Source organism: Rhinopithecus roxellana, chromosome 1 (genome assembly GCF_007565055.1).
Source record: "Rhinopithecus roxellana isolate Shanxi Qingling chromosome 1, ASM756505v1, whole genome shotgun sequence".
NCBI classification, from domain to species: domain Eukaryota; kingdom Metazoa; phylum Chordata; class Mammalia; order Primates; family Cercopithecidae; genus Rhinopithecus; species Rhinopithecus roxellana.
Window position 1 is genome coordinate 79,698,376 of NC_044549.1, and position 24,570 is coordinate 79,722,945.

Below are 24,570 nucleotides of genomic sequence, written 5' to 3' on the forward strand. Positions count from 1 at the left end.
AGTTGATGAAAGAATTAAAACCTTAAAACAATGAAAGTGCTGCTGTTGAACTTTCGCCATAAGCCACACAGGGTTTTTAAATTCAGAGCTCCTTACTCACCTGTTCAACATCAAAGTGAATGTCTGGTGGCTAATGCAAATACTAGAGCCGCTAGGACATTCCTTAGGCTACTGGGAAAGAAAGATAGTTAAGACTTCGACAGATTCTTTATTATTATTATTTTTTAATGTGGTCAAAACTTCTTTTAAGGGGAGGGAATAAAAACCTGATAGAAGAAGGTTTATCAGCATAGAGGAAAAGGGTATTTCTGGTTTTAATTTGACAAAGGATCGAGTAATATATCTACTTGCTGGAAATGTACCCAGGGACTATAAGCATACTCCCTTTCTAGGCCCTTGCAAACAGTTTAACATTTATTTATGAGTGAGACAGAGTCTCACTCTGTTGCCCAGACTGAAGTGTGCAATGGCACGGTCTTGGCTCACGGCAACCTCTGCCTCCCAGATTCAAGCAGTTCTCCTGTCTCAACCCCCAACTGCCACTGAGTAGCTGGGATAACAGGCGAGCACCACCATGCCCAGCTAATTTTTTGTATTTTTAGTAGAGATGGGGTTTTGCCATGTTGACCAGGGTGGTCTCGAACTCCTGACCTCAGGTGATCCGCCTGCTTTGGCCTCCCAAAGTGCTGGGATTACAGGCATGAGCCATCACGCCCAGCCTAGTTTAACATTTTTATACCTTAGAAACCTAACTTGATAGTAAATAGAATAACTTCTATGCATAATGTAGACGGATTAATGGTAAATTGTTTTACAAGAGGTACAGAATCTTTTTTTTATGTATCAGTCTTTCAAAACAGCCAAGGGCAAAAGGTTAAATTATATAAATGAAAATATTTCTGTAGAGAACTAAACTAATGTGCTCTAGCTGTATACAAGTACAGAGGGTCAGGGGGATGAATAGAAGTTAGTGTGACTGAAAAGGATGCAGAAGGAAAAGAGTGGGAGTGATTGAGTTGTGAGGGAACCAGGACCAGATCCTGTAGGGCTACAATGGTAAGGACTTTGGATTTTATTCTAAGATATTTGAAAGCCATTAGCAGGTTGAAAGCAGAAGAAGAACGAGCAACTAATGTAAATTATATGTTCAAGCTAAACAGAGGCCAAAGGTGACCATGGTATGCTTTGGACAGTAATATAGACATGTAAGAATGAAAAGAACCTGGGATAATATTGATATAAGAAAAAAATTTTTTTTGAGACAGGGGTTCATGCTGTTACTCAGACTGGAGTATAGTGGCGTGATTATGGCTCATTGCAGCCTCAACCTCCCAGGGTTCAAGCTATCCTCCCAGCTCAACCTCCCAAGTAGTTGGGACTACAGGCCTGCACCACCATGCCCAGCTGATTTTTTGTATTTTTTTTGTAGGGATGGGGTCTCACTTTGTTGTCCAGGCTGGTCTTGAACTCCTGGGCTCAAGTGTTTCTCCTGCCTTGGCCTCCCGAAGTGCTGAGATTACAGACATGAGTCACTGTGTCTGGGCCCTAATGTAAAATCTTTTAAGTTCGAAAATATGTTGTGGTTTTAGGGTTATATAGGAGCTACAAACATGAGGTGTTGATATACATATATATATGTTGTATATATATACATGTATTTCTTTTTGTTTTTCAACAAAGTGTTAAACAGTAATGAACCTTACCTAATGTATTCTTTATTTTTATTCTGTTCCATTTTATGTTTTTTTTTAAAAAATGCTAGTTGCAACTCACTAAATTGACTTAGTAACCCACTAATATATCAGAACTTGAAGTTTGAAAACCACTGTAAATATCATATAATTCCCTATTTAACTTGCCCAGGTACATATTACTGAACATAACCTGACCAGAATCCAGACGTTACCACATTTCCCAAGAATATATTTATTAAAAAAAACAAAAACAAAAAACAAAACTCTCTTATACAATGTAACATTAAGTTCCAGTTCAGAAAAGATTTTGAGGGTAAATATTCCTACTTGAAAGTATTGTCTGTCCTTATTTCCCAGGGTGAAATGTTAAGTCCTGTAAGTTTCAAATGTATTTAAAATATCAACACACTTTTCTTAATTAATGGTCTGTAATTAGATATACAAACTGCTAATCAAAGTAACAGTTGGTCTATTTTGAATTATAAACAGAGAATGAGTCATTTATAGACAGCCTCATGGCCTTTAAGTTGTCAGCTACGAATTAATGAAATGAAATGTCATTTGAACACTTTCTGCAGATTGCTTCTTAGTCTTTAGTTATATTTAATTTTGGAAGAGAGCTGTGGGAGGGGTGAAGGATAAATGAAACATAAAGGTTGGTGTGAAGTAATGAGGAAAAATGGCCCTTTTAATTTTCTTATTTGAACCCTTGCTTCTGTGTTCCCCAGTTCTGTGACTTTTGAAAGATACTTAATGTGCCTGCATCTCACTTTTCTCCTTTATAAATGAAAGTAGTAATATCTTTTTTTGTTTGTTTCTGAGACAGTCTCGCTCAGTTTTCTAGGCTGGAGTGCAGGGGCACGATCTTGGCTCACTGCAACCTCTGCCTCCAGGGTTCAGGCGATTCTCCTGCCTCAGCCTCCCAAGTAGCTGGGATTACAGGTGCGTGCCACCACGCCACCATGCACCACCATGTTGGCCAGGCTGGTCTCGAACCTCTGACCTCAAGTGATCTGTCCACCTTGGCCTCCCAAAGTTCTGGGATTATAGGCGTGAGCCACCACAACTGGCCTAAAGTACTAATCTCTTTATCATAGCTTTAATGTTAAGTGAGGGCCTGATGGCAAAAGTATATTTTGATATATAGTGTATTAGGTCTCTTATTACCTTTCTTCCTTAGGAAGAAATTCAGTGAAAATGTGTTATTAAATAAGTAGGGCTGAAGAGTGTAGAAAAATCCAAAAAGAAAGGTACACCTTTTTTTTCTGGTGATTCTCTGCCTAGTAAGTCTGTTGTGTGTGATCCCAGTTGTGCTGAAATTTTTTAAGGATTTGTAAGTAATAAATAGTTAGGCTTCCTGTGCCTCCTGCTATCCTTTCCATTTTTAAAGAGAGAGGGTTACCCAAGTGATGAGAAGCAAATTTGGCAGGTCAGAAAGTTGGTACCTTTATAGTTGATTCCAGTATTTTTCTAGTGTCTCAAATCTGCTTTGTCACAAAGAATTTAGTGAGATATATCAGTCCTGATATCAAGTTGTGTTAGCTGATTGATAGCTGTTAACTATAGCCATTACCTAAAACCAGTTGCCCTTGCCTGTGCAACAAAAAACACTTTCTTTAATTTAACCCAGACATCCTAGTAAACAAAGTGAGATGGAAAGGCTGGGCACCCTGGCTCACACCTGTAATCCCAGCACTTTGGGAGGCTGAGGCGGGTGGGTCACCTGAGGTCAGGAGTTTGAGACCAGCCTGGCCAACATGACGAAACCCCGTCTCTACTAAAAATATACACAAAAAAATTAGCCGGGTGTGGTGGCTCGCACCTGTAGTCCCAGCTACTCGGAAGGCTAAGGCAGGAGAATCGCTTGAACCTGAGAGGCAGAGGTTTCAGTGAGCTGAGATCTTGCCTCTGCACTCTAGCCTAGGTGACAGAGAGAGACTCTGTCTCAAAAGCAAACAAACAAAAAAGTGAGATGGAAAGATAGAATTTTGTCTAGCTGGTCTTCCCTTCCTTTAAAAAAAATAGCTATATTCACATATAAGGAATATACTATAAAATTCACCTTCTAAAGCATACAATTCAGTGGTTTTGAGTATAGTATATTCAGAGTTGTACAGCCATCACCACTAATCTTAGAATATTTTCATCACCTCAAAAAGAAACCTTGTACCCATTAGTACTCATTCCCTATTCCTACCTGCCACCTCAACCTTTTGTAAGCACTCATGTGCTTTTTGTCTGTATAGCTTTGCCTATTCTGGATGTTTCATATAAATTGAATCATTATAATACATCAGTCTTTTGTGACTGACTTCTTTTACTTCACGTAATGTTTTAAACGTTCATTCATGTTGTAGCATGTTATCAATACTTCACCCCTTTATTGCCAAATAATATTTAGTTATATGAATGTCTACCACATTTGTTGATTCATTTATCAGTTGATGGATAGTTGGATTATTTTCCCTTTTTGGCTATTATGAATAATGCCAACATTTGTGTAGAAGTTTTTATGAGAACATGTTTTTAGTTCTCTTGGATATATACCTAGGAGTGGAATTGCTGGGTTGTATACTAACTTTATGTTTAACATTTTGAGGACCTGACAAACTCTTCCAAAGAGGTTGTACCATTTTGTGTAGCTGAATTCTAAATCACCTAGTTTTCAGATTCTAATTTCATATATGTTAAAGGAGAACCTTAGCTGAAATGAGTGGTTTGAATTAATAGGGGAAAAATTCACCTGCAATAGTTGGCAAAGCTGGAAGCACTTTTTTAAAAAGTACATTTGGAATTATTACTATTAATATGTGACTTTTCTTTTTCTTTTTTTTTTTTTTTTGCAGTTTTATCTTCAAGACACTAAAAGTAGTAATGGTACTTTTATAAATAGCCAGAGATTGAGTCGAGGCTCTGAAGAAAGTCCACCATGTGAAATTCTTTCCGGTGACATTATCCAGTTTGGGGTAGACGTGACAGAGAATACACGGAAAGGTACGGGTATGGATCACTTTTTTTATTACTTGTCTTTTAAGGGTTAATTTTTCATTCTCTTACTTGACATTACAAAACATTACACGCTTGTGAAAGTGATTTAAATACAGCATTATATGTAGTGAAAAGTTAAAAGTCTCATACTTTCCCTATTGCTCTTCTAAAATTTTAATTCTAAAGTGTTAATTAGTAATTTATGTTCTTCATCACAGTTAGGAACCAATTGGCTGCAATGACAGCATACCCAAGACAAGCTTAAACCACAGGATATTTATTGTTGATAACGAGACTTAATGAGAGATCTGGAGGCAGATATGTTCATTTGTTCAGTTGACTCAGTGATATCATCAGGGATCCAGGGTCTTACTGTCTTCCTGTTCTACTGTCTTAAACATTTTAGTTTCTCATGCTTTTGGTTGTTGCTTCATGGTAATAAGATGATGGCTGCAAGCTCCAGGCATCATTTTCCTCACACCAGTATCCTAGGCAAAAAGGATGAGATGGGGATAAAATGCCTTCTTGTGTGGCTCTCTTTTTATGTTGAAAGAACAATCTTTTGCAGAATCCTCCCAGCAGATTTCTCCTTAGGTTTCACTGGCCACATGGGTAGATCACATACATAGTTACCTATAGCTACAAAGAAGTCTGGTGAAGTTACTTAATCTCATGAAGGGGAGCAAGAAGATCTATGATTGACATAGATAAATTTTGATTTATTCCTTCAGGTTGTGTGTGCATTGTTACCCCAAACAAAATTAGAGTTCTCTTAGCAAGAAAGAAGATGGAAAGGTAGTAGAGGTAGGCAGCTAATAGTAGCTATCACAAGTATAAAATAAAATTTAACGTCTTACAATTTTTGAAACTGAAAGTTCTTTAGCTAAATAAATGTAGATTGATCTTTGTTTTTACAATTCAGAAGCTTCCTGCCTCTACCTAGTTCACTGTCTACTTTATGACCACGAAATTATATAGCTAAATCATAAAACTAAATGGATAAAAACCATAAGTGTTTAGTTCCACTTTATTAGTTTAATATGGATAGTGCAACCATTTGGCAAGTTTCTCCCTTCATTTGTCTGAACATACTCTGATCTGGTGATACTGGTCAGAGTCATCAGGCTCTGACATTTTGCATAGTAGAGATGGTTATGATGCTGATAATGATAATGCTGATGATGCTGGTGTGTGTGTGTTCATGTGCATATTTATGCATATACTTTCACTGGTATTGCAACAGCAGTATTACTTTTAATGGGTTTTTTTGGCCTCCTCAGAAAGTTGGGTTTTGATATTTGAATTTGGGTAGGGCCAACATCTTAGGAATTTCCATTTACAATTGTAAACCAAAAAAGAAAGGTTTGTATTTTGGTGCAAAATATTGACACTCCTTACTAAGAGAATTCAACTTATATATGACCATACTGGGAATAGCTGCATTAGACACTCCTATATCTGCTGTTGCCATATCACACCTCCAAGTCATTCAGCAAACAGTAAACCGAGCTCATTAAATGGAACCCCGGCTGTGAGTAACCCATAGAGAAGAAGATAATTTGATTACATTGTCTTTTTCTCCAAGGAACGTCTGTCTGTTTGGCTTGCATTTCCTAAAGAGAATTATTAGGTGTTGATTGATAGGATGAGGTAATGAAATACATTTAGAGAATACTTAGTTAAGATGAGTGGGATTTCTTGGAGTTTTTAATATGCTAACATATATGCAGATTACCAAGGAGGTGGCCGTTATAGAATGCAACTCTTTCCAACCTCCTTTCCACTGTTTTTTTCCCATCTATCTGTGAGGGATACTCTTTAGAAAATGCTATAGAAAGCTAAGAAGATGACCCTGAGATTCAAAGTTCCTCTTAGTATAATCTTATTTTAGTAACATTAGATTTTTTTTTTTTTTTGAGATGGAGTCTTGCTTTGTTGCCCAGGCTGGAGTGCAGTGGCACGATTTCAGCTCACTGTAAGCTCTGTCTCCTGGGTTCATGCCATTCTCCTGCCTCAGCCTCCCGAGTAGCTGGGACTACAGGCACGCACCACCACACCCAGCTAATTGTTGTATTTCTAGTAGAGACGGGGTTTCACCGTGTTGGCCAGGATGGTCTCGATCTCTTGACCTCATGATCTGCCCGCCTCGGCTTCCCAAAGTGCTGGGATTACAGGCGTGAGCCATCATGCCTGGTCAGTAACATTAGATTTTAACAGTCTTCTGTGAAATTTTACCTATCTTTTATGCTGACTTTAAGGAGATTAGTTTAAAAAAAAACTTGCATCATTTAAAATGTTGTTTCTTTTGGTACTTACTGACTTCAGAAAGTTGACTTATGTTAAGCACGGGCTCTTGGGATACAGCTGTGTCACCAGTTGAGTACTACCTGTTTAAGAGTATACCAGAAAAAAAGTACTGATTTTTGTCCTTTGCTAAACAGTGGTTTGATAATCTTTTGTAATCACTTGGAGAATTCTCCTGAAATTATGCAACACTACTAGATAACCCCTGGATCAAAGAAGAAATCAAAAGGGAAAATTCACACTATATTGTAAAGAGAGGAGACTTTTATGCCAAAATACAGTAAGTCTTTTAGTCAGATAATATTAATAATCTTAAATTCCTTTCATGTTAAAGAAGAAAGACAATTAAGAAATCTGATACTAATCAGAAAAAAATCAGAAAATGAGTAAGTAAAAGAAGTTGAAAAAGAGAAATAAAAGCAGAAATTAATGAAACAGTGACAAAAAATTCTGCAAGGGATAAACAAACCCAAATGCTGGTTCTTTTATTAATAAAAAGAAAACAGTGAACAAGGTAATTAATAAACCATAATGCATTAAGTTAAAAATACTAGCAAAAATATACAAGATGAGAAATGAGAAAGGAGAAATAAAACACAAATACAGGATATACTACAAGAATAATAAGAGAATCTTGTATAGCTACCTATGGCAAGAGAAAAGAAAAAATTAGAGTAAATTGATGTTTTCCTAGCATAATTATCTCAAGAAGTGGAAAAATTTGAATAACTGATTGTTTTTGAAAGAGACTAAAAAGTTATTAAAGATTCACCATTGAAAAGACACCAGAAACAGAGGGATTTACAGCTGAATTTGATCTTATTTTAAAAAGCAGATAAACCCTGTGTTATTTAAGTAATTCCAAACATTAAGATGGAAAGCTTTCAGAATCCTTTAAAGAACCTAGCATGTCATTAATGTGAAAATCTGATAAAGATATAGATACAAAAAAGAAAACTATAATTAATTTTATTTATAACAATAGATGAAAAATTTCAATTAAGATACTAGGCCAGGGCTTGGCATAGTGGCTCATGCCTGTAATCCTAGCACTTTGGGAGTTTGAGGCAGGTGGATTGCTTGAGCCAAGTAGGTTGATACCAGCTTGGGCAACATGGTGAAACCCCGTCTCTACCAAAAAGCAAAGAATTAAATGGAACCCCGGCTGTGAGTAACCCATAGAGAAGAAGAGAATTTGACTACATTGTCTTTCTCTCCAAGGAATGTCTGTCTTCTTGGCTTGCATTTCCTAAAGAGAATTAAGTATTGATTGATAAAAAGGATGAGGTAATGCAAAGAGTCAGCTGGGCATGAATCAGCTGAGCATGGTGGCGCACGCCTGTAGTCCCAGCTACTCAGGAGACTGAAGTGGGAGGATGGCTTGAGCCTGGGAGGCAGAGGTTGCAGTGAGCCATGACCGCACCACCGCACTCCAGCCTGAGCAACAGAGCCAGACCCTGTCTCAAAAAAAAAAAAAAAAAAAAAAAAAGTGCTGAAATGCTGTTAGGCCAGACACAGTGCCTCCCACCTGTAATCCCAGCACTTTGGGAGGCTGAGGTAGGAGGAGTCCTTGAGCCCAGGAGTTCAAACCAGCCTGGGCAATAGAGGGAGACACTGTTTCTACCCGCTTCCCTGCCCCCAAATTTTTTTAATTAGCTGTAGGCATGGTAGCATGCACTTGTCTCAGCTACTCCAGAGGCTGAGGTGGGAGGATCGCTTCACTTGAGCCCAGGAAGTTGAGGCTGCAGTGAGCCCTGATCATGCCGTTGCACTCCAGCCTTATCTCTAAAAACAAACAAAAGATATTAGTAAATTAAATCCAGAAATAAAGCTAGGATAAACAACAAAGTAGGGTTTATTCCAGAAATGCCAAGATGAGTCAGTATCAGGCAATCTATCAACATAATCCACAAACTAAAGTAGAAAGACCATGTAACTGTATAACCAGTAGTTGTGTCACTGAATAGCCAGAGATATTGAAAAGGCATTTGATCAAATTTAGGAGTTACCCCTAATAAAAACTCTAAATAAATAGGATGAAAAGAAAACTAAGTAAAATAAAAATATTAAGTAAAATAGAATAAAAAATAGCAAAATACTATACAACTGTGAAAATGTATGGACTAAATTTGCATATATAAACAAAGATAAATCTCAAACGTTATCTCAAGCAAACTGTTGAAAGATTTGTATAGTGTAACCATTTACAGAAAGCATGAATGCCTGCAAAACAATACTATATAGTGCTTTTGAATACACTTATAATAAAGTACATTTATATACATGTGAATGATGGTTTGTTAGGACTTAGGAAAGGATGTTTTTGGCATCAGTGAGTATCATACTAAAAACAATGGAAGCATGATTTTAAACCTCCCCATTGTACAGGTATTAAAAATAATGAATTAAAATTATGTGAATTGCAGGGATTTCTATAAGTATAATGTTGAGTAAAGAAAGAATCAATTGTTTTTATAATTTCATTATTTAAAATAGTCTCACCAATCCCTATAAATACATATATGTTAGACATATATATCTCTAGATCTTTAATGTGAGTCATCCAGGAGTGTGGGTGGGAGGGAGGAAGGAATAGAGGAGAAGAAGGAGCCAACTTAAAAGGGAGAAGTTACTAGAACTACAATTAAAAAATCACCCAGTATGTAGGACATTTATGTATTTATATAAACTAATTTGTATATATGTTAAAAATTTTCAGAAAGACGGCCGGGCGCGGTGGCTCAAGCCTGTAATCCCAGCACTTTGGGAGGCCGAGACGGGCAGATCACGAGGTCAGGAGATGGAGACCATCCTGGCTAACACGGTGAAACCGTCTCTACTAAAATACAAAAAACTAGCCGGGCGAGATGGCGGGCGCCTGTAGTCCCAGCTACTCGGGAGGCTGAGGCAGGAGAATGGCGTGAACCCGGGAGGCGGAGCTTGCAGTGAGCTGAGATCCAGCCACTGCACTCCAGCCTGGGCGACAGAGCGAGACTCCGTCTCAAAAAAAAAAAAAAAAAAAATTTCAGAAAGACTATATATAATATGTAAGATTGTGTGTGTGTATCAGGATTTTGTTAAAAAGGTAACATGAACCTAATGCCGCTGAACATATCGGTTCATATTAGTGTCACTTCTATTCTTAGCAATCCAAAACAATCTTTTTTAAATTTTTTTAATTTATAGAGGGGGGGCCTTACTGTGTTACCCAGGCTGGCCTTGAACTCCTGGCTTCAAGTGATCCTCCTGCCTTAATTTCCCAAAGTGGTGGGATTAAAGGCTTGAGCCACTGGACCCCACCAACAATCTGATTTTGATGTTTGCCATTCCTTGTGTATGGCTTCAAGGAGAAAACTCAGTGGTCAGGCATGTACACATAAGCTGCTCTATATTGATAAAATATTATTGTAAACAAAGAGCTGACATTCTAATAGATTTTTTAAAAGAAAGGAAGAAAGTGAGAAAGCCGAGGTTTAGCAACCTAACCACTTGCCACTCCTCTTTTCCTAGACCCACAAACTGCTCAAAGAATGAGTTTTCTGGGTCACACATTATTACAGTAACCCTCTGTTGCAAAGCTTGGGACCATTTAGTTCTATGAACACATGTAACTTCAGTCAGCTTATTACTTCAGGTCTTCATCACCAATATCTTTTTCTTAGTTAAGCCCCTGCGAACAAAGGGCCTATTAAGAGCAAAGTCAATGGTGTATCTTCCTTTGGCATTGTGCTTTGAATTACTTTTACTCCCCCTAATAGACCTGGCCTTCAAGCCCATGCACATGCTTTTTCCTATGCCTAGAAACCTTTCTTGATCCTCAGGGCTGGACAAGGTGCCCACTCCATGCCCCTGTACTCATCCCTTTTATATGTTTACCACCCTCACTAAATAGTAAGCTGTGCAAGAGTAGGAAGTGTGTTTGTCTTCATTGTAGAATCTCCACACACAACCTGGAACATATCGGTTGAATAAATTTTAAAATGTCCCGTGAATCTTCATCCATCTTTTTTTTTTTTTTTTTTTTTTTTTGAGATGGAGTCTCGCTCTGTTGCCAGGCTGGAGTGCAGCTCACTGCAAGCTCTGCCTCCTGGGTTCATGCCATTCTCCTGCCTCAGCCTCCCAAGTAGCTGGGACTACAGGCACCCACCATCACGCCCAGCTAATTTTTTTGTATTTTTAGTAGAGACAGGGTTTCACCATTATTAGCCAGGATGGTCTTTATCTCCTGACCTTGTGATCTGCCCACCTCGGCCTCCCAAAGTGCTGGGATTACAGGCGTGAGCCACCGCACCCAGCCCCCAAATCTCTTTCAAACCAAGCATTTTCCAAAGTCATCAGACCCTCATCCTTTTTTGTAATCCTTGCTAGCATTTTGGGAAGTGCTGCTATGTATAGTTGATTAATACAAGTATTAAAACAAAACATTTTCATCAGGTTGCTTTAATTACTTGCCTGTTGCAAATCAAAAGGATAGCATGTCTATGCATGTGTATATCTAGTTGTCATAAGAATCACATCAAAGGCATGGTTGACTGGACTAGATCATCAGCTTAGTCAGACATGGGTTATTTTTGTTTTTGTTTTTTAAACTGCCTACAACTGTACAGCAACTCTGTACTGCCCAGTCAGTATTAGCCCTTGGTTCATCTCATAGATTTGTGCATCAGCTCGTTTGCTGAACTTCAGGGTAATGTGTCTGAACAACAGAATTACTGATGTTGTATATCACAGGTTGTCACCTCTGGCAACCTGTTTTATTTATAGTTTTATTCTATAACTTGTTCCACCTATTTTTCTTTTTTAAAAAACAACTTTGTTACCAAATTAAAGTGTAAGTATTGCTGGATCTTCATGTTGTATCATGCTCCTGTATTTATTGTAGGCTATTTGTAGTGAATCTCTCGAGGAGCCATCCTCTAGAAATTCATTTATCATGAGAGAGAGAAATCTGTCTCTTTGGCTGGGCACAGTGGCTCACGCTTGTAATCCCAGCACTTTGGGAGGCCGAGGCAGGCAGATCACGAGGTCAGGAGATCGAGACCACGATGAAACCCCGTCTCTACTAAAAATACAAAAAAAAGAAAATTAGGCAGGCATGGTGGTGGGCGCCTATAGTTCCAGCTACTCGGGAGGCTGAGGCATGAGAATGGCTTGAACCCAGGAGGCGGAGCTCACAGTGAGCCGAGATCATGCCATTGTGCTCCAGCCCAGGCGAAAGAGAGAGACTCTGTCTTAAAAAAAAAGAAAGAAAGAAAGAAAGAAATCTGTCTCTTGTGTCTTTTGCCTGGGAAAGGAGAAAGCTAGGTGGTTCCTACAAATAGAGATGAACCCTAATGTCTTAAAAGTAAGAAACATCTTTGCACAGGAGTAGTGGGAGCTATGAAATACTAAGCAGGCATGTTCCTCAACATCTTCAGTAAAATGCTTTCTGTACCAGATGACTCTGCTAAGTACATAGGTTTTTAAATTGAGAAGCAGATAATCCTTGATGCCCTCAAAGAGTTGAATCTAATTGGTGAGACAGCAGTTTCTATAAATGATAAATATTCACAATGTAATGTGCTTAATGTTTTAAGAAATAGATGTAGGAGGCTCTGGGGACATCTTACTCAGATACTGAGCTTTGGTGAAGGAATTAGAAAATCTGAGCCTGGAGACTAAGTAGCACATGGTCATGCAGGCGAGAGGATAAAAACATTGCTTACAGAAGGGACAGCCTGTGTAAAAGGCATGGGGCTGTGAAAGGTAAAGTGCTTGGAGATTGCAGGTAGCTTGGCTTTGTATAGGATATCCGTGGTAGCAGGATAGAGGATGAGGTCAGACAGGAATGAAGGAGCCCAGTGGTTCATGGCCATAGTTATTGTGCTGGGCAGAGTTTAGAAGACTGCCAATAGATGGTTCTGTTTTTTGTTGTTTGTTTTTGTTTTTGAGACAGGGTCTTACCCAGCTGGAGTGCAGTGGTGTGAACATGGGTCACTGCACCCTCGAACTCCCGGGCTCAAGCGATCCCCCGACCTTAGCCTCCTAAGTAGCTGGGTACAGGTGTACACCACCTCCACCCTGCTAATTTTTAAATTTTTTATAGAGACTGGGTCTCGCTATGTTCCCCAAGCTGAACTCAAGAGATCCTCCCACCTCAGCCTCCCACAGCGCTGGGATTGTGGGTGTGAGCCACTGTGACTTGCCAATAGATGGTTCTTGATCTGTGTTAGCACTTTTATATAATCAATTAGTAATGAAAATCAAATCAATATGGAATACATGGTGTTAAATTTCTTAATTTTAATGTGCATTTCCAGATGACAGTCATATAACTTCATGTTTATAATATCATCTTGATGATTAGTGGGCCTGATCATTTAATACCCCCAAATGCATTAGCTCTATTTTTTTTTTTTTTTTTTTGAGACAGAGTCTCACTCTGTCGCCCAGGCTAGAGTGCGGTGGCATGATCTCGGCTCACTGCAACTTCCACCTCCCAGGTTCAAGCAGTTCTGCCGGCCTCAGCCTCCCGAGTCACTGGGATTGCAGGCACCTGCCACCACACCGGCTTTTTTTTTTTTTTTTTTTTCCTGGGATGGCGTTTCGCTCTGTTGCCCAGGCTGGAGTGCAATGGTGCGATCTTGGCTCACTGCAACCTCTGCCTCCCAGGCTTAAGCAATTCTCCTGCCTCAGCCTCCTGAGTAGCTGGGATTACAGGCACCCACCATCATGCCTGGCTAATTTTTGTATTTTTGTAGAGACGGGGTTTCATCATGTTGAGCAGGCTGGTCTTGAACTCCTGACCTCAGGTGATCTGGCCATCTCAGCCTCCCCAGGTGCTAGGATTACAGGCATAAGCCACCGAGCCTGGCCTAATTTTTGTATTTTTAGTAGAGGGGTTTCGCCAGGTTGGCCAAGCTGGTCTCAAACTCCTGACCTCAGGTGATCCGCCCACATTGGCCTCCCAGAGTACCGGGATTACAGGTGTGAGCTACCATGCCCGGCCAACATTAGCTCTATTCTTAAAATTCAGTTTTGTTGAGGTATAATTTATGTATAACACAATTTTACATGTACAATTCAGTGAGTTTTGACAAATGTATATGGTCTCATAACCACCACTCCCCTAATCATGATGTAGTGTATTTTCATCAGCCTGCATTAGTTTTTAATCAGAGCTTAGTGAAATAATTATTTGAACTCTGGAAAATGTAATATAGTATTTGAAGAATAGAGAAAAGAGAAATAAAAAACGATCAACTTTCAAACCAGAAAACAATTTTTTAAAATTAAACCCACATATAGGGAAACTCTGCAAGTGCTACTTTCGGGAGTTTTGTCTCTTAAAATCTTCAGTAGGAAAAGGAGGAAGTAAGATGCAACAGTAAGAAGCTGTCTACAAAGGGACTGTACTGATGTCATTTTGGGGGTGGAGGAAGAAACAACTATCAAGAAAACAAAACAAAAAATTTCAATATTGAAATAGAAACACGAGACACTAGCAAACAGTTCTGATACTTAATAGTAGAGAATTGTGGAGGCAGTTTCACTTGTCTGAGGTCTTGGTTTTCTCACCCATAAAATGGGGGATTGAGTGGCATATTCTCAACTGTATTATGCAGAACTTTAGAGTTTTGTGAGGTGTGGTTATGTGTGTAATAGGTTGGAGAAAGGAAGATTTGGAATAAGAGCTGTATTTTAAATTTGGGAATAGTCAGACTTATGTTTGATACTGACAGATGGGGAAAAGTGTATTTCCCCCTCACAATTTTATTGACTGTTATTATAGAATTGGAATTGAACCTTTTATTGACTGTTATTATAGAATTGGAGATTAAGACACTTTTCAAAACAATTCTGTCCTTATTTCTGCCTTGCAATTGTGATTCATTATGGACAAGATGAGTTTCTCCAGGATAATAATACTGTCATTAAACCACTAGCTTTATTTTGTTTTTGAGAAATTGTTACTTTTAAGAATAAACTGTGTTTAGATATGAGAGGTGTGAAGTTTTATATTTTTAAACAATTATTTCATCCATGTTATTTGTTTGTTTCAACCAGTTACCCATGGGTGTATTGTTTCCACAATAAAACTTTTTCTACCAGATGGTATGGAAGCCCGGCTCCGCTCAGAGTGAGTATAATTTAGTACTGTGAAGTTTTTGTGAAGTTTAGTACTGTAAAGAATTTAGTGCTAATATTCTAGATGATGGTATACTGCTAATACCTGCTTCAGGACTATTTACATAATGTTAGAAAATTGGTTAGGCCGGGCGCGGTGGCTCAAGCCTGTAATCCCAGCACTTTGGGAGGCCGAGACGGGCGGATCACGAGGTCAGGAGATCGAGACCATCCTGGCTAACACGGTGAAACCCCGTCTCTACTAAAAAATACAAAAAACTAGCCGGGCGAGGTGGCGGGCGCCTGTAGTCTCAGCTACTCAGGAAGGCTAAGGCAGGAGAATGGCGTAAACCTGGGAGGCGGAGCTTGCAGTGAGCTGAGATCTGGCCACTGCACTCCAGCCTGGGCGACAGAGCGAGACTCCGTCTCAAAAAAAAAAAAAAAAAAAAAGTTATTGGTAAGTGATAGCTTCATTCCTTTTTATTTTCACTTAATATAGGACTTCTTAAACTGTGATCACTTCTGGTATTAATGCCAGTGTCACAATCTTATAAGACCTTGAGGATATCAATATAGTTGGTAGCTTATTTTGGTGGGAGGTTTTTGAAGATTTTTCCAATGTCCTATTTACTTTCTGTATGAAGGAGTGTAAAGGTCATTTAGAGGCAGATATTTGAAAGGGAAAAATTACCCATAAAATCTAGATTTTAAAAGCATACGTAAGTACATTTTGATCTTGGGCTTTTCAGAGATTATTATTATTATTATGAAGTGTTGAAGGTACTTAAGCAATCTTTAAACTTAACATTTTTTATTTGTAGGGAAAGCCTTGAATGTGCTAGAAGCTTGTTTTTATACCCAACATAATATTTTCCTGTCTTTCAAAAACAGAGACAGTGATCTGAGGGTAGGAGGTTAAGAGAAAGCAATAAATTGAAGGAGAAGTAAAGCATTGAATAGGAAAGTGAGAAGGAAAGATTAAGCAGAGCGAGGCCCACCCATTACTGTGTTAGTCTGTGCTTTCAGTAGAATCATTTATTTTGTGCTTGTTAGAAGCCACTTACTTTTGTTTGTTTACTTTTCAAGATATCTGAAGCAAAATAGCATAGATTTTAAAACATTTTAATTCATTTTTCTTTTTCCTTTTTTTAGTCCTTGGCATATGAAGTAATACTGTAAATTTAAAACAATCTGTTTTCTATTTGTAATTACAGCTTAATTATTAAAATTAAAATAAACTTTAGGAAGTTTAATATAGTTTAGCTTTTAAGAGTCAAGAATTAAGGTTTTAGGGCCGGGCGCGGTGGCTCAAGCCTGTAATCCCAGCACTTTGGGAGGCCGAGACGGGCGGATCACGAGGTCAGGAGATCGAGACCATCCTGGCTAACACGGTGAAACCCTGTCTCTACTAAAAAATAAAAAAAATTAGCCGGGCGACGTGGCGGGCGCCTGTAGTCCCAGCTACTCGGGAGGCTGAGGCAGGAGAATGGCATAAACCCGGGAGGCGGAGCTTGCAGTGAGCTGAGATCCGGCCACTGCACTCCAGCCTGGGCGACAGAGCTAGACTCCGTCTCAAAAAAAAAAAAAAAAAAAGAATTAAGGTTTTAGAAATGAGTAACTATTAATCAACTAATGATATATTGCTTCTTAAAGACCTTGATGTTTGTATTTGATAGTGAGATTTTTCTTTCATGCAGTTTGAAAACTTTGAACAGTTACATAAGGAATCATCTGTGTTTTCAGATTCCATCTAGTAGAACTTGTGAATTTTTTCAAAGTCACTTGCAATGTATTGTGTCTCTATCCTTTGTGTTTCTGTAATTCTTTTCATCTTTGCCCATTTCCTTCTCATTGTTTGGCTTTTCTTATATGGTTAAATATTAGTATCACTTAAATTTTTGCTGCCAATTTAGTTGTACATAATCTAACTTTCTGGAGAAGATGAATTTTGAAGAAGCAATTCTCCTTTTAGTAGAGACAGGGTTTTACTTTGTTGCCCAGGTTGCTCTTGAACTCCAAGCACAGGCAGTCCACCCACCTCGGTCTCCCAGAGTGCTAGGATTACAGGCCTGAGCCACCACACCTGGCCAATAATTTTTAAATGATAAGAAACAGAGAAACCTGGTCAATAATTTTCTAATGATAAGAAACAGAGGCCGGGCGCGGTGGCTCAAGCCTGTAATCCCAGCACTTTGGGAGGCTGAGACGGGCGGATCACGAGGTCAGGAGATCGAGACCATCCTGGCTAACACGGTGAAACCCCGTCTCTACTAAAAAATACAAAAAACTAGCCGGGCGAGGTGGTGGGCGCCTGTAGTCCCAGCTACTCGGGAGGCTGAGGCAGGAGAATGGTGTAAACCCAGGAGGCGGAGCTTGCAGTGAGCCGAGATCCAGCCACTGCACTCCAGCCTGGGCCACAGAGCGAGACTCCGTCTCAAAAAAAAAAAAAAAAAAAAAAAAACGAAACAGGCCTGGCCAATAATCTCCCCTCCCCTCCCCTCCCCGACTCCCCTGCCGACAGAATCTTGCTTTTGTCAACCAGGCTGGAGTGCAGTGGGATGATTTCGGCTCATTGCATCCTCCACCTCCCAGGTTTAAGTGATTCTCCTACCTCAGCCTCCCGAGTAGCTGGAATTACAGGTGCACACCACCATGTCCGGCTAATTTTTGTGTTTTCAGTAGAGACGGGTTTTCTCTATGTTGGCCACAAACTCCTGGCCTCAGGTGATCTGCTCCCCTCAGCCTCCCAAAGTGCTAGGATTACAAGCATGAGCCACTGTGCCTGGGCCAATCATTTTCTAATGATTAGAAACAGAGAGGCGTGGAGCAGGTGGCTTGTGCCTGTAATCCCAGTACTTTGGGACTCTGAGGTGGACAGATTGCCTGAGCTCAGGAGTTTGAGACCAGCCTGGGCAACAGGGCGAAACCCCGTCTCTACTAAAAATACAAAAAATTAGCCAGGCATGGTGGTGAGCGCCTGTAGTCCCAGCTACTCAGGAGGCTGAGATACGAGAACAGCTTGAACCCAGGAGACGGAGGTTGCAGTGAGCCGAAATCAGACCACTTCACTCCAGGCTGGGTGACAGAGTGAGACTCTGTCTCCAAAATAAAAAAATTTTAAATTCTTTTAAAAAAAGAGAGAGAGAAATTGCGTATAATCCCACCACTCTAACACTAAGTAACTATTTTCATTTTCCACATTTCGTTGTTAAGGTTTGTATATGCACATGAAGTATTCATACTTCAGAATATACTTATATCCAGGGTAGTTTTTGTAAACTACAAATGTATATCACTTATGGAATGTGTTGCCGGATTTTTAGCCCTTTGTTTATTAATGAGATTGTTGTAAGAACAGAAGATTTTATACTTGGGTCACTAAGAAAGGTGAATTTAAAAAAATCCCTACTGTACCATTTGTTTCTATTTAGACTTTTTTTTTTTTTTTGGGAGAGGGAGTCTTGCTCAGTTGCCCAGACTGGAGTGCAGTGGTGTGATCTCGGCCCACTGCAACCTCCGCCTCCCAGGTTCGAGTGATTCTCCTGCCTCAGTCTCCCAAGTAGCTGGGATTACAGGTGCCCACCACCGCGCCTGGCTAGTTTTGTATTTTTAGTAGAAATAGGTTTCACCATGTTGGCCAGGCTGGTCTTAAACTCCTAACCTCAAATGATCTGTTATTTAGACATTCTTAAGTTCATTTCACTATATGTGCATATCTGCAGAGAAAAAGATATATACCCACAATGGTTCTCTCTGAGTGCTGGCATTCAGTAATTTTTATTTATTTCTTCATAATTTACTTCATACATTTTCCATAATCAATATTTGTTATATTCAAGAAAAATAAATTATTGTTTAAAATGCCTATTTTAATTTTCTGGAGTAAAGTTGTACATAATTTTTAAAAAATCTTTACTAGGCACCAACTTTGTTAGGGCCTGGTGATGGGCTTTGGGGATATACAGGTGAATAGGTTCCTGAGAACACAGATGTATAATCAAAGGACAGTAAAGTTTATGTAGGCTCAATGAAGTCTGTATCATGGGTGCTTAGCAGGGAGGTGGGTGCTGGTACTTAATATTCCATTTTATTCAGCATTTTAGTGTTTTTGTGACTAGTTGAATTAGACCGGTTCTTATAGTGTTTGCAGTTATTAAGGTGGGATCAAAATTATTCCTATTTTTAACTCACATCTGATCAGTTTTTTAGCAGCTTACATATGATTTATCAGTTCAATCTAAGAACTTTACCTAGTCAGCCTCCAAGCTAGCCATTACAAGAATGGCCTCTAGGATGTGGAGTGATTAGCAGCTGGTAGAGGTCATGCATGGTAGCCTTGCTTTGAGTCCCCTGTACTCACCACCAACACACATAGCGGTATCTTACAGGGCCTTGTAAATAAAATAGGGACTCTAGCTTCTTTAGCTGCTATATTCTCATGAGAGTAATAGTAGCGATAAAGTCGTATTTCCAAAGTACTGTTTTAAGCTCTTTATTCATATTAATATATTTAATACTCCCAATAACTCCATGGAATTGGTTGTATGATTAGCTCCCACCCCCCCTTTTTTTTTTTGAAATGGAGTCTTGCTCTATTGCCCAGGCTGGAGTGCAGTGGCATGACCTCGGCTCACTGCAACCTCCGCCCCCAGGGTTCAAGCGATTCTCCCACCTCAGCCTCCCAAGTAGCTGGGACTACAGGCATGTGCCACCACACGTGGCTGATTTTTGTATTTTTAGTAGAGATGACGTTTCACTGTGTTGGCCAGACTGGTCTCGAACTCCTGACCTCATGATCCGTCCACCTTGGCCTCCCAAAGTGCTGGAATTACAGGTGTGAGCCACTGCACCTGGCTTCATTATCTCATTTTATGCATGAGGAAGCTGAGACCTATATTGATTAGGCAATTTGCCTTTGAGCTGGTGGGTAGAGCTAGATTTTGGACCCAGTATAGTTTCTGAGCTGCTATACTACCTTTTTTGTCAGCAGTAGTTATCAGGCCAACAACGCAACTAGTACCAATTAGTGCCATCTATTTAACGTTTTGTTTTAAAGTGTTACACTGAGTTCAGTTTCATACATACATCTAAGTTTTCAGTCAGTTTCTGAGGTGGCTGGGTAGAGAAGAGGAATAGTAGTATTTTGATTAAAGTTGTTCTTCACTGGAACAAGTTTCCAAATTATAACCTTGCTTTCCAGAACTTTGCTTTTTAAGACTTTCTGTATAGGGATGTTTAATTTTAAGAGAACATAATTTACATATTTCAAAATTGAAAATGGGAGAATATTGTTTTTTTGTTTTTTGAGACGGAGTCTCACTTGGTCACCCAGGCTGGAGTGCAGTGGCACAGTCTTGGCTCACTGCAACCTCCACCTCCTGGGTTCAAGCGATTCTTATGCTTCAGTCTCCCGAGGAGCTGGGACTAAAGGTGTGCGCCACCACACCCAGCTAATTTTTTTATATTTTTAGTAGAGACAGGGTTTCATCATGTTGGCCAGGCTGATCTTGAACTCCTGACCTCAGGTGATCCTCCTGCCTCAGCCTCCCAAAGTGCTGGGATTAAAGGCACCAGCCACCACACCTAGCCGAAAAAGGGTAGAGTACTCCTTTTCTGTATAGAAATTCTTATAATCAAGTAATTCATATCCCTCAAAGAGCATTTAATACATTTTGGATTTGGAATTTGTTTTTAGAAATATATTGATATGTACAAGGTAGGTTTACATGTTTTTGTTTTCTAAGAATTTTATACATTTATAAAGGATTGAAAAATAGTTCACTTTTTTTTAATTACATGAAGGCAAATGTATAAACTTTGTGGTATAAGATATTCTGGTGCTGTCATACTCTATTTCCTCTATTGTCCGGATATTAGATAAAACTTCTAAATTTTACTTTTCAGTGTCATCCATGCACCATTACCAAGTCCTGTTGACAAAGTAAGTTGCTAATGATTATTTTTTCCAAACTGACTCAGCTATGTTGCTTTGAAAATGTTTGTTTTTAATATGCTTTATCTAGAAATTTATTTCTCTTTTGTAACAAAATATGTAGAATGCGTATAGTTATATAGTTATTATAATCTTCTGATCTTCAATAGCTGGGGAATCTAAGATGGATGTTTCTGCAGAAAAAGCCTTTGTTATCTCAGTTAAATTATTCACTGTGTAAACTAGGAGTACCTGTTTTGTGTCTAGCCAGGGAGGGATAAGGAGTATTTGCTGTTACTTTTTATTCTGAGATACAATTCTGTCTAGAAATTTGTTAAAGTTTCTACCTAAATAGTTCACTCAACATTTACCAATACAGGGAGGTAATACAGAAATACAGGCTTACAAAAATTGTTCTTTTGTTGTCTTTAAGGGTTACTTTTTACCTGATCTGATCAGAAACTTTGCAGTAATTGCTTGCTAGAAAGCATTTTTCTTTTATTCAGAAATAATGGTTTATTCAGTTATAGGTATCATTGCTAATTAGCCCCCCAAAATACATCTTTTGACATTAATGTGGAAGTCTAGTTTTCTTAGTGCAATAACTAAACTAGTGGAAAAAATATTTTACATTTTTCTTCCATTTGAATGAAGAGTGAAAGCCTGCTTGAAACTGAAATTCTCTGTTAGATTCCTTTTTTAGAAGTAAAAGTGGTTAATCATCAACTTCTGCAATACCAAGAATTATTCAGAAGTAAATAATGGTCCTGCTAATTTAGAACTAAATTTAAAAAATAATGCCAACTCTCTGCTTTCTAGTCAGCATATTAATTAAAGTATACTTCCCAAGCTTAATAAGGACTGGTGCTGTAACATCATTAATAAGCTAACACAAAGGGGTAAACATTACAGCAACCCAGTAGTCTTTCTTCCTCCTTCTTCACCTCCTCTTGCTCCTCCTCCTCCTCTTCTTTTCTTTCTTCTTTGCTCCTCCTTTTCTTCCTTCTTGTTTTCTCCCCCTTCTCCTCCTCCTATTTCTTCCTTTTTCTTTCTTTTCTTCCTCCTTCTTTCTTCCTTATTTCTTTTTCCTTATTCTTCTTTCTTCCTTCTTCCTTCTTTCTTGTTCCTTCTTCTTTGTCCTTCTTTCTTCTTCTTCTTTTTTTCTTCTTCCTCCCTCCTCCTACTTCTTCCTCTTTCTTTCTTCTTCTTCCTTTTTCTTCTTCCTTCCTTCTTCCTCTTTTTCCTCCCACCTCCTCCTCCTTTTTCTTCCTCCTCCTCCTGCTCCCTGCTCTTCTCCTTCCTCCTCCTCCTCTTCTTTTTCTTCTTCCTCTTCCTTTTCTTCCTCCTCCTCCTTCCTTCCTTCTTTTTCCTCTTCCTTCCTTCTTCTTCCTTCTTTCCTCCTCCTCCTACTCCTTTTTTTTGAGACAGTTTCACTCATGTTGCCCAGGCTAGAGTGCAGTGTCACAATCTCAGCTTACCGCAACCTCCACCTTCCAGGTTCGAGCGATTCTTCTGCCCCAGCCTCCCGAGTAGCTGGTATTACAGGCATGCACCACCACGCCCTGCTAATTTTACGTTTTTAGTAGAGACGGGGTTTCTCCATGTCTGTCAGGCTGGTCTTGGACTCCCAACCTCAGGTGATCTGGCCGCCACGGCTTCCCAAAGTGCTGGGATTACAGGCGTGAGCCACCGCGCCCAGCCCTTCTTCTTCTTATTTATTTATTTATTTATTTATTTATTTATTTATTTATTTATTTATTTTTTGAGATGGAGTCTTGCTCTGTCATCCAAGCTGAAGTGCAGTAGCGTGACACGGCTATTTTTTGTATTTTTAGTAGAGACGGGGTTTCACCATGTTGACCAGGCTGGTCTCTCGAACTCCTGGCCTCAAGTGATCCACCTCCCTCAGCCTTCCAAAGTGCTGGGATTACAGGCATGAGCCACTGCGCCCGACCCTTCTTCTTTTTTTTTCTTTTTAAATAATGCCATGGCTCTATATTCCACAGCCTTGAAAAAACCCTTATAGAAGATATTCCTTATAATACTCTTGAGTTCTAAATAGTTTGACTATGACTTACAGTGTTTAAACACCATTACTTCCCATCTTTTTTCTTAAAACCTACCCATGGATTTAAAGAAACATTGCCTCAGGCCACTGGATAAAGTGTTGTATTTCATGACCCTGCCCTCCCTATACCACATAAAAATACCATTTTGAAGATGGCTACTTCTAAATGAATGAGGCTTGTTAAAATATTAAAGAACTATTTAATGATTAATTTTAAAGGGAAAATATGTGGATCTATTGATTTAGGAGGTTTTATTTCTGGATTAAGAAAAGGCTTTAATTCCATCAGAAAAGAAAAAACTTAAAATGCTATATTGCCTTTGTGCTATAAATTTGTGATTTTAATAACAATTATTTTGCATATTTAAGTAAGTAGACATTTCAAGGAATTGGTTTAATGTTTTTTATGAAGTGTTCTCTGTTGATATTGTGTCATTTGTTTCTAGGTTGCTGCTAACACTCCAAGTATGTACTCTCAGGAACTATTCCAGCTTTCTCAGTATCTACAGGTAAAAGTAAATCTTGAGAATTCTTATAAGCAGAATTTCTTTTAAACTTTTAAAAGTTCTTAAAAGCAGAATTAGAGCCAGACAGGGTGGTTAATGCCTGTAATCCCAGGACTTTGGGAGGCCTAGGCAGAAGGATTGTTTGAGGCCAAGAGTTTGAGACCAACTCTCAATAAATAAAGTGAGGCAATAAAGTGAGCAATAAACTGGGCAATAAAGTGAGACCCCATCTCTACAAAAAAAAATTTTTAATTAACCAGGTGTGATGGTGTGCATCTGTCGTCCCAGCTACTTGGGAGTCTCAGGTGAGAGGATTGCTTGAGCCCAAGGGGTCAAGGCTGCAGTGGACTTTGATGGCACCACTGCACTCCATCCTAGGCAGCAGAGCAAGAGCCTGTCTCAAGAAAAGAAGCTCAGAATTAAACAACTTATATTTTATTTTGCCAGTTCACAAATATAGGATAAAAAAATATTGGCTGGATACAAATACAAAAGAAATACTATGTTTTCAAAAAAGAACAAAGGATTAAAAATAGATCTTATGAAGAAAGATAAAAGAGTCAAGATTAAATCTAGAGAAAAGCCTTTGTACGAGAAGAATTTTTTTCTTCAAGTATGAGGAGGTTCCAAAACAGTTTTTTTAAATCTGTTTTTAAATTTTTTGAGAGACAGAGTCTCACTCTGTCTCTCAGGTTGAAGTGTAGTGGCATGGTCAGAACTCACTACAGCCTCGAACTCCTGGGCTCAAGTCTTTGTCCTGCCTCAGCCTCCCAAAGCATTGGGATTATAGGTGTGAGCCGCCACGCCGAGCCCCAAAACAATTTTTTATCCATAGATGGCTTTTGTTTTGTTTTGTTTTGTTTTATTCTATTTTATTTTTGAGATGGAGTCACACTCTGTAGCCCAAGCTGGAGTGCAGTGGTACGATCTCAGCTCACTATAACCTCCGCCGCCTGGGCCCAAGCGATTTTC

At 39.1% G+C, this 24,570-nt stretch overlaps 1 protein-coding gene across 15 annotated transcripts in view; it reads left to right on the plus strand.

The window, feature by feature from the left end:
* Window positions 1–24,570, plus strand: part of SLMAP (sarcolemma associated protein) — a 182,536-nt gene that overhangs the window by 73,448 nt on the left and 84,518 nt on the right. For 10 of the 15 annotated variants that reach the window (XM_030926736.1, XM_030926727.1, XM_030926772.1 and 7 more), the window contains exons 2-5: window positions 4,541–4,694; window positions 15,033–15,105; window positions 20,997–21,033; window positions 23,539–23,601. In XM_030926736.1, coding sequence (XP_030782596.1) covers window positions 4,541–4,694; window positions 15,033–15,105; window positions 20,997–21,033; window positions 23,539–23,601 — 327 coding nt within the window. The remainder of the gene's footprint in view (window positions 1–4,540; window positions 4,695–15,032; window positions 15,106–20,996; window positions 21,034–23,538; window positions 23,602–24,570) is intronic. The other 5 variants (XM_030926761.1, XM_030926781.1, XM_030926734.1 and 2 more) reach the window with 1 other exon arrangement.